The 14,063-nt window shown below is 40.2% G+C and overlaps 1 protein-coding gene and 1 long non-coding RNA gene across 2 annotated transcripts; both read right to left on the bottom strand.

Annotated features, from left to right (window-relative positions):
- Positions 1 to 2,559: 2,559 nt before the first annotated feature.
- On the bottom strand, positions 2,560 to 5,723 carry LOC147222653 (E3 ubiquitin-protein ligase rnf146-like). Its single transcript, XM_086167083.1, has 2 exons — positions 5,562 to 5,723; positions 2,560 to 5,023 (listed from the first exon to the last, which is right to left on the bottom strand). Exon 2 carries the CDS (start codon positions 5,020 to 5,022, stop codon positions 3,955 to 3,957), a length of 1,068 nt encoding a protein of 355 aa, XP_086023209.1. The 5' UTR covers position 5,023; positions 5,562 to 5,723; the 3' UTR covers positions 2,560 to 3,954.
- A 5,172-nt stretch (positions 5,724 to 10,895) lies between these two features.
- On the bottom strand, positions 10,896 to 13,501 carry LOC147222652 (uncharacterized). Its single transcript, XR_015107695.1, has 5 exons — positions 13,115 to 13,501; positions 12,426 to 12,617; positions 12,074 to 12,214; positions 11,200 to 11,338; positions 10,896 to 11,070 (listed from the first exon to the last, which is right to left on the bottom strand). It is a non-coding gene; the product is annotated as an uncharacterized LOC147222652 (long non-coding RNA).
- Positions 13,502 to 14,063: the final 562 nt, after the last annotated feature.

Genomic DNA, 14,063 nt, shown 5'->3' with positions numbered 1-14,063 from the left:
CGCTTCTATTTGAAGTGAAATTCTTTGACCTCACGCACCATGTCACTTTTCCTTTTGTCACGATCGTCAAGCTCCCCTCGCCGTGCTGGTGCCATACGCCTTGGCGAGTTTCCCGTCCCGGTACGACCCCCGCTGGGAGCTCTCTCGTATAAACTGAGGTCTGAATACTATATTTGTAGTTGGATCAGAGGCTTGAAATTTCATGGCTTTTTTTTTTTTTTTTAGGGGCAGAGACCAAGAATTTGGACGTCTTTTACAAGCGTTTAACTTTAGAAATCTGATTGACTATCACTGAGCTGATGCTTAAATATATATTGACATAATTTTAAAACTTTTTTTGTCTGTTTATGATGGCTGTTTAATTGTAGATAAAGACCTTGAGTGGCCTTAAATTTATTTTCATACTTAATTTCAAACAAAAGTTTCCATATCTCCTCTGGGTGAAAGAATTTCTCTCTGGGTTCGGTAGTGAGTCTGGTCATAATTTATATACTGCCTTTGGTAGAGATAATTCGCATTTTTAACGACATCTAGGATTTCAACGCTGATGAAATTCGGCCGTATTTATACAACAACGGACAGTTTTCAATGCGCATTTTGATCAAACACATAGAAGAATGGCGATAACCACTTTAATTTAAAATACCTTAATATTCACGTCCAACAATTTCATCCACATGTCAAGTAATATATTGGGTGATTAAGTGCCAACGTCTGATATTCAGGTGTCATTTGTGGCATCATGATCCCTTTATATATACTATTACAGTTGAGAATGTTGCATCTATGACTGAAAAGTAGATGGTCATGCATGCATTTATCTAAGAAGATTGCTTTATTTCATTTGTTCTCGGTTAAATCATCTCCCAAATTTTCAAGTTATTCAGTAAGTTGCCGGGGATGAAAAGAGCACACATCATCGTAATCCTATCTCTTCTCTGGCCTTCTGGTAAATTTTGAATCCCTTTAACGATACTGGTGCTTGCTTTGAAAGCCTTGTATGAGCAAACATCCCAAAATAAAACTGAGCTCACCTTGCCCTGCATGCCCGGCCAGGTTCTAATGTTATCAGATCAATTATTACTGTCTGTCCTTTAACATCATTTAACTGCTAACGATAAATCTGTGGCTTCCAATTTATGGAACTCCTCCCATTTCTTCTTGACACCATTGACACTTTCTGATTCTGACTGGCTTTTTTAAACCTTTCAATGTAATAAATAGCGAGGAGCCAAATTCATCAAACTCCTTGTTTTATATGAAGATGATTGTTCGTTGTTTTACGATTCTTTAACCACGCCAAAGTATTTATGAAATGTTTTTTTTTTTTCTTTTTTTGCTAAAAGGCCACAGCTGCCACATGTTACTCATCCTGTAATAGGAAAGCTCTTTAAAGGCTCTGACTAGCTTAAGTCAGGCTCATTAAACTTTGTTTCTAATTCAAGTCACAGTCCAAGTCCAAACACTGACTCCATGCTCTGATTCATTTGGCAGACGCTGCTCATCAGCTGCATCGGTGGGAACGCTCTCGGCCCTGGCGGTGTTTCGTGCATCAGGTGTTACTGCTGCAACCCTGAAGCGAGCGGTCAGCCCCTTCCCTGCAGACACCCTGCTGCACTAAAGGACACGACTAAGAGTATGTTTGACCGAGAAAATAATTTGTCGGCATAAAAAGTGGTTTGGGAGTTTTTTCCCGTGCGATGCTCCAAACTGTTTGAGCAATCACATGAACAATGTTGAAAAAAAAAAAGCCATCCCGAATATTTTGATGATATGCTTAAATGTGTCCCTTTATCCCTGTCCGACTGTCCACAGCCCAACAATATTCATAAATATTTGATAATAAAACCTGCAGACGACTCATCTGGAATTATTTCATCAATTTAACATGTTATAACTACGAAGCCATGCTCTAGTATTCATCTATTTTATTATATATTGGCATCAACTTGAAAAATAAGATACCCTTTACACACCAAAATCTCCCCAAAATGCTGTAGATAAAACTTGCATATTACACATCATATTGTGTATGTTAATTCTTTTTAAGAGTTTGCAAAGAGAATGTGGGAATTTTAAGGTGACCAGATCTGACCACACAGATAAAGGTAGAAAAGTGTCAAAAGAATAAGAGATGTTTTCCTATAATGTTTGTGGGATGCTTTTATCATAATTGTTCCCCCAGGAAGGTATTCTTGGAATACTTTCAACATTTTGTCCCTGAAAAAACACTATCTGTTAAACATTTAAAGTTCTTATTGAAACCATTCATTGTTTTATACGTGAAATCATTGATAGTAATTTATTCAACCCCTTGCACCAATCTATGACAGTGTTACAATTACACACTTTATACTCTGCAGTTTGTGAAGACGTCAGACGTCGGGCGTGGAAAAAACTGCTTAACCTGTGCAGCAGCGCCACCCCGTGGACACTTGAAGAACACTGGAGGACAGGTATATGTCGCATTTAAAAGTAATCGATGCCACACTTTAACCTGCTATATATCCCATCATGATTTCTTAATAACAAAAGACACTGAGAAGCTCTGAGTCAAAATGTGATTTTAGTAGATAGACTTTTAATAGCACAAAAATAACCACTGAGGGATACATCACGCAGTTTACAGTAGGAATCTCCAATAATGAGACTCGACACTTAAGTTTGATTTGAAGTAGCAGCTAGGCTTCAAACACAAAACAAGCGAATCAAAAAAATAGAGAATGGTAGGATGACTGGAGTTAATCCAAGTGAATGTCACTGCCAGTGACTCTGAAAGCAGCCCTGCATATGCAGGTGACAAGAAATAGAAATCCAAATGTGTCTTTCCACAAATAGCCTGTTATTTTCCAGTGGTTCTGCCAATAACTTTTCATCATCCAACGACACACAAAACAAAAACAATGGCAAGTGTCTATTAAAATAAGGCTTCAACATAAAAACAGAGTGGACACACACACACTAAAAATGTACAATTTAAATAAAGAATGTAAGATGGCTGTTGAAAAAAAGATTGAAAAAAAAAATTTGCAAAAAGAAAATTCATTTTAAAAATGTAAAAGGACTAGGCAATTATGTCAATAACTGAGTTTCTTCAAGGCATAATCTCCATTTTGATTAATATTTATTGATCTTGTTTTTCTGCACATTAGAAATGATTTGCTCAGTGTGATGAACCCAAAATCATCAAAGTTAATGAAGTTGGTTTCTGTTTAACACAATGTGACAAGTAATGCCTATTTATGAAGTAAGTTCTCTACACATAAGTTCTAAAAGCCTGGTGTGTTCTGAGAAAGTTTCAGTAACTGCGCAGCCTTTTCTACAACTGATGTATGAGGTTGTAAATATAGCTAGATTTTTTTAACCCCCTCTGGAACAAATAAGATTATCTGCCACATCAAAAACACACTCAAAGGTTAAAACAAGAAAGACAAATCTTTTGCAAAAAAAGGTTGTTAGTGCACTTTCCACATCTGATGTTAAGGCAGTTAGAGATATTAACTGACACATCACACGCATCACAGTTCGTGTCATTTTCAGGCCTTGCTACCGTGTCACTACTGAATTTGTTGCGAAAAGCAGGACATGCCCACATATTACAGGCCATGTCCTACTTTCAATTATTTAGACAAAGACCTCCATTCACCTTTTAAAAAGGCTCTTGAAAGGGCTCCCTGGTTTTCTATTTTTTTTTGCACAGCTTGCAGGGTTTCCTCACAAAACAAAAGGGTCTTCATTCACCTGCTAGTGGATTTTTTTTTCTATTTTTTGGGGGTTGGTGGGTGGAGGGGGGCAATTTAAAGGTTGAGATACAGTTTTGTTGTGATCAGTATGGAAAACACACCTGGTAGTACATATACTTTCTTCTGAGATTACCCTTAAGGTGCATGACTACTTTCACATATTTGTTTTACTGAACTTAGTCTCAAGAGTGGTCGTCTTTGAGGAACGCTGTCACACTTCAGTCACAGTGCACTGCCCATCAGGACTGCGTGAGCGGAGACTGAGTGCCGAGCTGGAAGGCCCCCCTCTTGGAGGCATCCTGGCTGGCTGAGTCTCTCTCAGTGGTTGCTGTCTGCGTCTTTGCCGAGTCGCCATCTCCGCTCTTCTTCTCTCCGAGTCCTGCGTTTCCTCCTCGCTCTCACTGCTGCCGGATGTGTATTCTAACATCTGATTACGAAGCTCGTCTCCTCCTTCGACCTCTCCGCCCTCCGGCTGGCTGAGTGAAAGCTGGGACAACGATTCTTCAAGGTCTGAGGGTGCAGAGGACGGGGGACTGGTGTAATGGCGGCCAAGGAGTGTTGGGGGTCTCACTGGGGGAGGAGACGCCAGATATCCAAAGGTTGTAGCCTGTGACTGGCCAGCAGTGTCTGATCCATCAGCTGAACTGAAACGTTGTGTTGCTACTGGTGGTATAGTGATAGGTGCAGGTTCAGGGTCTAACCGCAGTCCTGCCACCCCCTTCTTGGGGATATCTACTACATCCCTCTTCATCTTGCGTCTGCGGCCGTGTTCATTTCGCCGATACTGCACCATGTTTTCCAAATCGGCTACATAAAGAAATCCCGCAATCAACATCTCTGTGCTCTTCCTTCCTCTGGAAAAAGCCTCTTCCAGCTCATGGCTGGTTCTCTCATCATACTGCCACCAGCCGTTGCGCCCCTCATAATACCATGCATAGGCCTCACGGAAACCACCGCCGGTGAGACCGCATCGGCTCACCCCTGCGGCGGCTGCTTTCAGTTCCTCGGGGGAAAGGAGCACCGGCCGCTCCAGGAAGTCCTCCGGGATCTCCTGGCGGCACAGGGCACACCGCTTGCTTTGCCAGGAGGCTCCTTTCACACAAAGGAAGCAGAAGACATGGCAGCAAGGGAGGCGCACAGGGTGAACGCAGCTCTGCAGGCAGATGGCACACTCGGGGGTGGTGGAGCAAGAGCTTGGACAGCTCTCCCCCACGTCCTCGATCAGCTTGGAGGGAGCCAGGTCACTCACAGAGCAGTCCACTTCTCCACAGCCTGCCATGCTATGCAGTCAAACACACAACAAGACACTGATAGTAACCTTACATGATTCAGTGACGAATAGAGATCGTGTGCCAAACCCCCTTCCATACACGGCGCGGTTGACATTATTTTTGGAAACGCCCTCAAACAGCTCTTATGTATATCCGGTTACGAATAGTTAGGTAAATTCAATTTTTAATATCAACCATTTGAGATGCTACCGTATGACATCAACAGTTTGTCAGCGTGTCTTCATTTCCACACAATACATTCTAAAAACGGACTAAATGAGGCCTCCTGTTGCCTGTCAACACCCATCCAACTGAGCTATCTTCGCGGTTAAGGTTGGCCAACTTGGCCGAAAACATTATTTTCTTACCACCCAAATGATAAAGCTAACAATTTCACCCCTGTGATATCGACGAATTTAAACGTAACCCGTGAAAAGCAGCGCAATTTAATTTAGGTCAAGCTAACAGTTTCTTAGCTAACGTCGGGCTACCTTGACATCTGTAATATCATGCGCAGTTAGCGTGAAACAAATGTTAGGTGACTCACGTTCAGGTTTTGTAGCCTTTAAAATCTTCCCTGGCAGAATTGCCGACGGAGATTTTTATAACGCCGCATTTAACTTCTGTTACGAAGTTTATATAAAGTAATGTCTGCGTAGCGACACAGATCCAGACAGAGCCCAAACATCTGACTTCGCAGCCTCGAAACAGCAGGGCCGGCGTACGCGATGACTGGGCCGCGGGCAAATTCAACGGAGGCCCCACCTCCGACCTAAATTTAAAAAATATTGTTTTTAAGGGGGGGACCACGAAGTTCTTAAGATTCATGGTATTATTTCAAATTTTTATATATCAAAATATGTCAACATTAAATATAGAAAGATTAAATAAATTACATTTTGATACTACATTAAAAGTCTCTGTGATTAAATAATGACCTAAATAATGCTTTCTAACAAAAACATCGCTCTTTCCACAAGTCTATGAAAAATGTATACTATAATATATAATGCCTCTTCTCCCTTTTTTAAATAAATACATCTTACCGTTATTTCAATGTTGTTATGTAAACAGAAAACATTTGACAAAGAATATTTCTTCAGGTATATAAGAATAAGAACACCAACATCTTAATTCATCGCAAAGGAAATTGTTGTGCCAGAATTACAAGAAAAATATAACAATAAATAATAGTAGAAAATTGTATAAACAGTCAAAAAAAAGGGGGGGCGGGGAATAAGAAATACAAATAAACTATAAAGTGTCTTAAGTAACAAGTGAAGACTATAAAGTGTCTTCACTTGTTACTTATTTAATTCCTTCCCTGTCTGCCTATCCATATTTTGTTGTAGAGCTGATCGTAGTCAGCAGCTCATGTGTGAAAGTCTTTGCAAGAAGTATCTCTGAAATTGTATTGCACTGTTGTGTTACAGTTATTCCATGCAAAGCTCAAATCAATTAAAGTACATGATTTATGGTCCTGTGGGAAAGCATGAAAACCTGGCATTTTTGCCAATTCATAAAACCCCCTGGATGCTCCAGAAGGGATGTAAATAGAGGACATATCTGGGTGAAAAATGGCACTTGATTATTAACTATAAAGGGATCATTTTGTATTTCGCAAATTAAGATAAGAGATGTATTTCTTATTCGTTTTCAAGTTATAAATCGTAATTGTCGCAAGACACTGTGACCCACTGACATTCTGCACGCTGAATATTTTAGCTGTTACTGAGGTTGCAGCTTTGCTGCATCATCTCCACCATCTTGCAGGGAAGATCCATGTGTGCTGTGGAGCAGCAGCTTCCCCCCTTGCAGTTGCACCTTTAATGCAGTGCAGGTGGTTACTCTTAGTGCTGCCTGATAGTGGGTGATCATGGTTCAATTCATATCTGTGGAGGTTCTCAGTCATCCAGGTCATGGTTAATTCTTGACCAAATCTACAATTGGTGGCAACTGGACTTGATTTTCTTTCCTTGAAGATATTTCACCTCTTATCCAAGAGGCTTCTTTATTAACAATGACTTATCCAATGGTTTAATTCATGTTTAAATAGTGTTAAGGCATGATCTGTTGAATTGCTTATCTGGTATTCCAGAGAGCTGTTTTGGTTTCTAACTAAACATGTTATTATTGGCCAGTATTTAAAAAAAACAAACAAACAATGTAAGTCCCCCCTTTGCCTCTCAGGACTTTAAGAGCTGGACTATGATACCCTGCCCTTAGAACCATGGCCCAAGCAAAGAAACACTATCTGTAAAATCCAAACATATCAACATGGAACAGAATGGAACAACACAGAGATGGGGTCCCTCTCCCAGGACACACAGTCCTCAGAAGGCTGCAGGATTCACTTGTCACAAAAGAAAAGCTCATAAAATAGAGAAGAAAAGATGACGAGACTGGGAGAGGAGAAAGAACAGATGACCTCCTCTTATCCTCGAGGACCTGGAGGGAGAAAGATCACATGATCTCCTCAGAGCCACATAGACGTAGAGGAGGATAGATCACATGACCCCAATCTTAGAACAGGGACCTGGGGGAGGATGGATCAGATGATCTTGTTTCAACCATGGAGAGGTGAGAAAAGACGGATCATAAACAAAAAACATGAGAAGGGGAGGAAAAAAAGGACAGAAGGATAAAACTCATATAGCTGGAGGAGATTTGGGACCTGAAAAGAGAACAGAATGTAAGAGAAATGCTGCAGGGTCGGCGCTGCCCTCTTTTAAACTCTGGGAACATATAGCAACCCTGCTCCCGGGGAGTGAGAAAAGCCAACATGGAGCATCAGTGTTTATTTTAAAAGCACTTATTCACAAATGCGTGACTCCTTTCATAGCTTCTAAGATCATCACCTTGAACTCTGATCCACCACAAATACAGAGGTGGTGTAGAAAACTCCGGTTTTATCATATAATTTGTTTTGATATGCAGATGGAGGATGGTGATCTTGATGACTTGATTGAGACCGGGTTATAAAGACTGTTGGAATAAATATGGAGCCAGCGTTCTTGACTGTTGACGAGATCTCTCTGTGTTCCCTTTGAGACAGATCATCTGCAGAATTATTGATCGAACTAATTAAAATCTTTTCTATTCCTTTTTAAAATTTAGCCTCAAGGTCACATAGTGAAAGCCAAGTATGGAGTGCTTACCCCTAAGGCAAGCCCTTTATTCAATATATATTAACACATTGTTATGATTAAAACAGCCTGTTTCCTTTCAGACAAGTAAGACTTCAAACATGTGAGAGCCAGGCCCGAGGGGTAAAATTTCCCCTTTTAAGACAATCTTATAGTATAACACGATCAGTGGTGTCAAGAGCTGCCGTGAGGTCTAATAGTAGAAGCAATAAAGTGGAAAAATGGGTCATTATTTCATACTTAAGGAACAATATGAGGTTACAATTCATTATTCTTCACTAAGTGGACATAGAGTAGCTGAGTCGCCCCTTTCTGTAATGAATCTGCGGAGAAAAGAAGTTTGAAAACCTGTCTCTTGATATTAAGAGAGCCCAGGAGTTTAACCTATCAATGCAAATTTGAGATAATTCAGTTTAATACTTCATTTTAGTGACACGGACACTATTTGGTTCAGGGGGCGCACTGTATAGCTGGGAGACAGTGGTGAGGTGTGCTGTAGGGGTAACAGAGAAGTTCAAGGTGGAGGTGGGACTCCATCAGGGATCAGCTCTGAGATCCTTCTTGTTTACTGTGGTGATGGACAGGCTGACAGATGAGCTTAGACAGGAATCTCCATGATGTTTGCAGATGACATTGTGATCTGTAGTGAGAACGGGGAACAGGATGGGGAAAATCTAGAGAGGTGGAGGTATGCTCTGGAAAGGAGAGGAATGAAGTTTAGTCCCAGCAAGACAGAGTATATGTGTGTGAATGAGAGGAACGGTGAGGCTACAGGGAGTGGAGATCAAAAAGTTGGAGGATTTCAGGTACTTGGGGTCAACAGTCCAGAGTGGAAAAGAGGTAAAGAAACGGATTCAAGCAGGTTGGAATGGGTGGAGCAAAGTGTCAGGGGTATGCGGCAGAAAAATATCAGACAGAATTAAAGGAAAGGTATATAAGACAGTGGGGAGACCAGCGATGCGGTGTGATTTAGAAACAGTGAAATTGACAAAAAGACAGAGATGAAGATGCTGAGGTTTTTTTTGGGGAGCGACAAGGATGGATAGGATCACGAATGAGACTATCAGACGGACAGCACATGTAAGACGTTTTGGAGAGAAGGTCAGAGTAGCCAGACTGAGATGAGACTGAGATAGTGAATATATTGGTAGAAAGATGCTGGAATCGGAGCTGCCAGGCAGGAGGTCGAGAGGAAGACCAAAGAGAAGACTTATGAATGTAGTGAGAGAGGAGGATACAGAGAATAGGGTTAGATGAAGAAGGTTGATTTGCTGTGGCGACCCCTGAAGGGGTCTCTATGCTTCTTTGTGCTATTGAAAGCAAACATGGATATTACTCAGTTCACGATCACAACAAAAGTCTTCCAAACTGACTTGAAGATTGGGGGCAGCCTTCTGAAGGATAAAAACCAAATAAAAAAAGGGTTGTTTTTATGTTCTTATCCTATAGATGCAATATTAAGTTTGACCATTAGATGTCACCAACAGCATTTTAAAGATCCTCTTTTTTTTGTCCTATACTGTGCCCTAGATTCAGGTATCATCAGTGTACGGACAAAAATCTATGTGAGATTTAATGCACTGTAACCATTTTATTCACGAGAATAGTTGGAAGTGCTCTAAGACATTTTGCAGATACTTTTGGAACTCTGAGCAAACCGTGAATCATGACTGTTTCATTCATTTATTCTCTCTACTGCTTATACAACATTGAGTCACAGGAGGATTGGAGCCAAACCCAGTTGGCATCGGGCAAGAGGCAGGGTGTAAGCTGAAAAAAATCACCTATCATAGGGCAACGTGTAGATCCATTCGCACTCTTTCGCACACAGGGGAAACTAGAGGCTTCAAATTCACCTATTGCATGTCTCTGGACTGTGGGAGGAAATTGGGGAAAAAAGAAAATCCAGAACCCCTTCACAGAACCTTCATGCTATGAGGAAGGAATGCTGACTGCTGTCACACTCTTATGTTATAAAAGTTATTATAAATGTAATATCACATGAAATGATTCTAATTAATTATTTTTCAGGCTATTCTTCTAAAGTAGTTCATCTGACTTTCTCATTTTTTGGACCATTAACTTACTGTAGTTATTATAAAATTCATTTCAAAGTTCCAAAATGACTTTAAAAAGGTAGAGATCCCAAAATGACTTTCTAAAGTTGACTGGGAAAAATGACTCACCCCTCCAATAAAGGAACATTTTTGCTGAGGAAAATTTGTGATCTTGCTTATTCATACACAAAAATACCTCATGGTTTTAAATGCATTCAAGCCAATTTAAATTAAAAAAAAAAAAAAATCCCTATTAACAAACTTAATTAAGTAATTAAGTTGAAGAATGGTCAGAAATCTCTTACATGCAAAACAGCAAATATCAATTTTACTTTTCCTTTTAACATTCATGTGATTCCCTCATATCTATTATAATAAGAGAAATACACGGTTGTTTGCCTTTCTAAAAATTATATGATTCCACTCCTTTACTTACACAAATGTTGTCTTAGGCAACATGTATATATAAAAAAAAAAAAAAAAACAATCCTCGAGCAACATTTGTCCTACGTGTCTGAGGAGGATAATGTTGACGACGATGATGATGATTATTACTGGATGCTAAGATGTTGTATTTCTCAACCATCAATACAGTTTCATATTGATGGAAAATTTGCAATAATTTGCATTACAACTTAGCTACAATGCCATATAAAACACAAGACCCAATATAACAAAAAACTGAATTTATTAGCTGGTTCATGCCAAGGGTTTTTTTTTGGATCGACACACTTCCTGAACTGGGACACCAAAGCAGGGTCTCAGGACTTCCCCTGCAACATGTCTCGTCCCATCATTTTGGCCTGAGGGCTTCTTTTCCCCACAAATGGACCCCCAGGCAGTTCACCCCCACCTTCATAGAGTGATAAGACATGAAATAGTGAAAAAGTTAGTCTCAAGGGACAAGATTCATACAGTGGTAGTAATTTATTTCATTTACTCATTTCAGCAAGGATGGCAGAGAAGGGGGTTATCTTCTTACCTTGGGGGCTGCATCGGATGAGTTTTGCATCAGGTTCCCATCCCCTCGGGCAGGTCCGGTGGCAGCGGCCGTGGAGTATGTATAGTTCTGCTCACACACATGTCCTGATCCAAACACAGCTCGCACCCTACAGGGCATTCTGAGAGACGGGTAAGCAACCATGTATTAGGTTTCTGACATAATTGAACACCTTGGTTAAATTGGGTTGGAATAAATTGACTGGTGTGAGTTGATGAATATGAACATAAACACATCGGGGAACAAATTGAGGTTCCCTTCTAGAATTGTCAAAAAGAAAGAAGAAAAGAAATAGAGAAATTAAAAAATGAAAGAAATAAAGAAATACCAATGAGTGGATAAATAAATAAATTACTGATTCCATTGAAGACTATCTTACAAAGCTTGTTATCTTGATTATCTTACTGGAAAGGTAAGCTTCTGAAATGAGAGCTTAAACAATACCTTCTCACGGAGACAGAGAATATGGTGGCCTGCTTTGAAAAATATTAAAATATCGTCAAATGTCTAATTTGTTTGTTCAAAAAACAAAAAATAAATTAAAAATTGACAAAATTAGGTTCTTTCAACATAAAAGGACTAAAGACTACATTATATAGAAATTAACGAATAATCTAGTAAGTGACTAAATAAACCAATATGTGGTTTGTGCTGATTGTTTTCTAATGTTTTTCCATTTGATTTTTTCTGCAAGCCCAGGTCCAGCTTTTTTCAACATTCAACAGATGTTACTATCCATTTGAAATAACTGCTTGGCAGCCGGTGTTTTTTTTTTTTTTTTTTTTTTTTCAAAACGAGATTTGACGTGATGAGTAAAAAAAGGCAAACAGACTACTCCATTTGTCATGTGGTTCACCGATGCACTCTCGCGCCACTGTATTTGTTGTCAGACCCTTCGGACAACTGCTTTCACATTTTCCCCTGAGTAGGAAATGGTCCAGATGACACTGTGTGCAGAAATGTTCACTGAAGCATGAAGCGCAGTCCTCTTTACATCCTGCAGACCAAAAGGAAGAAATCTGGGTTTTCAACACAGACTTATAGCCACAGTTAGTACTTAGAAGTCTGGTTCTCACAAAAACGCATTAAAAAAAACCTATGAAACAATTTTCTGTGCACATTTTCAAATCATTTTAAAGTCTCTGTTCCGCTTTTTGGAGAAACCGAATCACTTCGTGAAGGGATATGCAAACATCTTTGGTACCTACGGTTGCATGTGTTAGTGTGCGGGGAGCGCGTGCCATAGAAACCCCTCGGACACAGTGATAAGCAGGTACCCCTTTGCCGTATTCCACTGAGCTCCAGGTGGAAGAAGAAGCGAGGTTTACAAGACAGGCAGCCGTTCAGGGCAGAGCAAGTTGCACAACCCGCCTGACACCGTCTGCTCACCGATGAGCCACCTTGGAATAGATAAAAACAGATCAGGTTCAGGTTCCCCCATGCTGCACAACAGGAGGCCCTGTGAATGTCAACTGCAAAACAAAGCTGCTCGCACAAAGACTGACAATTTATCATATGGTAAGAAATGTGAGACAAGGGCTGGATCATTAATTGATGTGGCGGGACGATGACTCTCCTCGGCTGAATCCTCCGATTCAGAGTAGCCGACCCACGGATGTACCGGAGGGATGTTTCACGGACTGTGTCTGAAAGCAGTAACCGGGAATCTTATTCCCCAAATATCAGACTTTGAATCATCTGCCATTTTCAATTTACAGAAAGTTTTGTGACAGCAAGGTGCCTAAACGTTCGGAAATCTACGATGGCAATAATCCCTGAAAGCTTTAAGAAGTTATATTGTCCTCATGTTTCCATTTGCTTTTTGCTTTTTTAAACTGGGAGAAGAGAAGCCTAAAATCATATGGATTGCATGGCCTTGAAAAGTGTCAATACTCACGCCTGTAGTGTAGATTCTTGGTATTTTCTAAACTTTTTGAAAAATTCAGGAGGTGCAGAATCCAAATTATTGATGGCATCTGCATATTCCTTTGTCTTCAGCACAGCATTGATACGGTCAGTAAAAACACCCTGTAAACAGTCCCATGTTCCATGGCATAAATTGTTGTCTTTTGCTTTAAAAGTGTTCATATGGATCCATGCGGAGACGTTAGCCTGGAGAAGACAGCAGGCAAGTGCAGAGCGGCGCTGAATGTTCTCGTGAGGGAAAAAAAATCCCACGTGCATTCCATGAGATCACTGGAGCTAAAAGAATGCCTCGAAAAATGCAAACAGAAGAGAAACCATCTTACGACAGTCACGACCCCTATCTAACGTTACGTCTAAGTTAAGGATTCATTCCCGTTTCTCTCTGCACTCCCATCCTGCCGTTCGCCTCTCCTGTGTTTCTCCTCCCTCCGCTGGTTTTAATGTTCGCACAGGTTGACTTGACAGTGACCTTGACACTGAGTCGGGTCATCCTGATGCCAACTTTTTAAGTGCTCCAATACCCTGAAACTAAACGGCGGAAAATCAATCGGAAACTTGAAATGAAAAGTATAATAAATGTTGTCTTTCTAGTCCGGAGAGTAAAAGTTACAACTAATCATGTCACTCCGTGTTACTTAAAATGAGCAGGTCAAAAAAGGTTTGTCTGTCGAGTGATTCGTGCAAAAGATGATTTTAATGGAAATAATCGTTTATTTAAAACTGCGTAAATCAGGACAAAGGTAAGCTGAGGTGAAGGTCGTGGAAATATAGTCGCAAACAACTATTGAGGTTACTAATCTGATTATTAAGGGAAATCTGATGAAAAAGGAGTAAAAACATAAATATTTATTTATTTTCTTTCTTTTCACAATCTTCTTATTAATTATTTGGTAAAGGAACTCGAATAGCCCCTCTGTGTC

The sequence above is a fragment of the Fistularia commersonii genome, chromosome 20, assembly GCF_037954325.1.
Source record: "Fistularia commersonii isolate RoL2024-O1a breed Wild chromosome 20, RoL_Fcom_v1.0, whole genome shotgun sequence".
NCBI classification, from domain to species: domain Eukaryota; kingdom Metazoa; phylum Chordata; class Actinopteri; order Syngnathiformes; family Fistulariidae; genus Fistularia; species Fistularia commersonii.
Note: the sequence above shows the minus strand (reverse complement) of the source record. Positions and strands in the feature narration are given on the sequence as shown.

Coding starts and splice junctions, on each gene's coding strand:
- LOC147222653 (XM_086167083.1), bottom strand. CDS start 5,022: ATGGCAGGCTGTGGAGAAGTGGACTGCTCTGTGAGTGACCTGGCTCCC.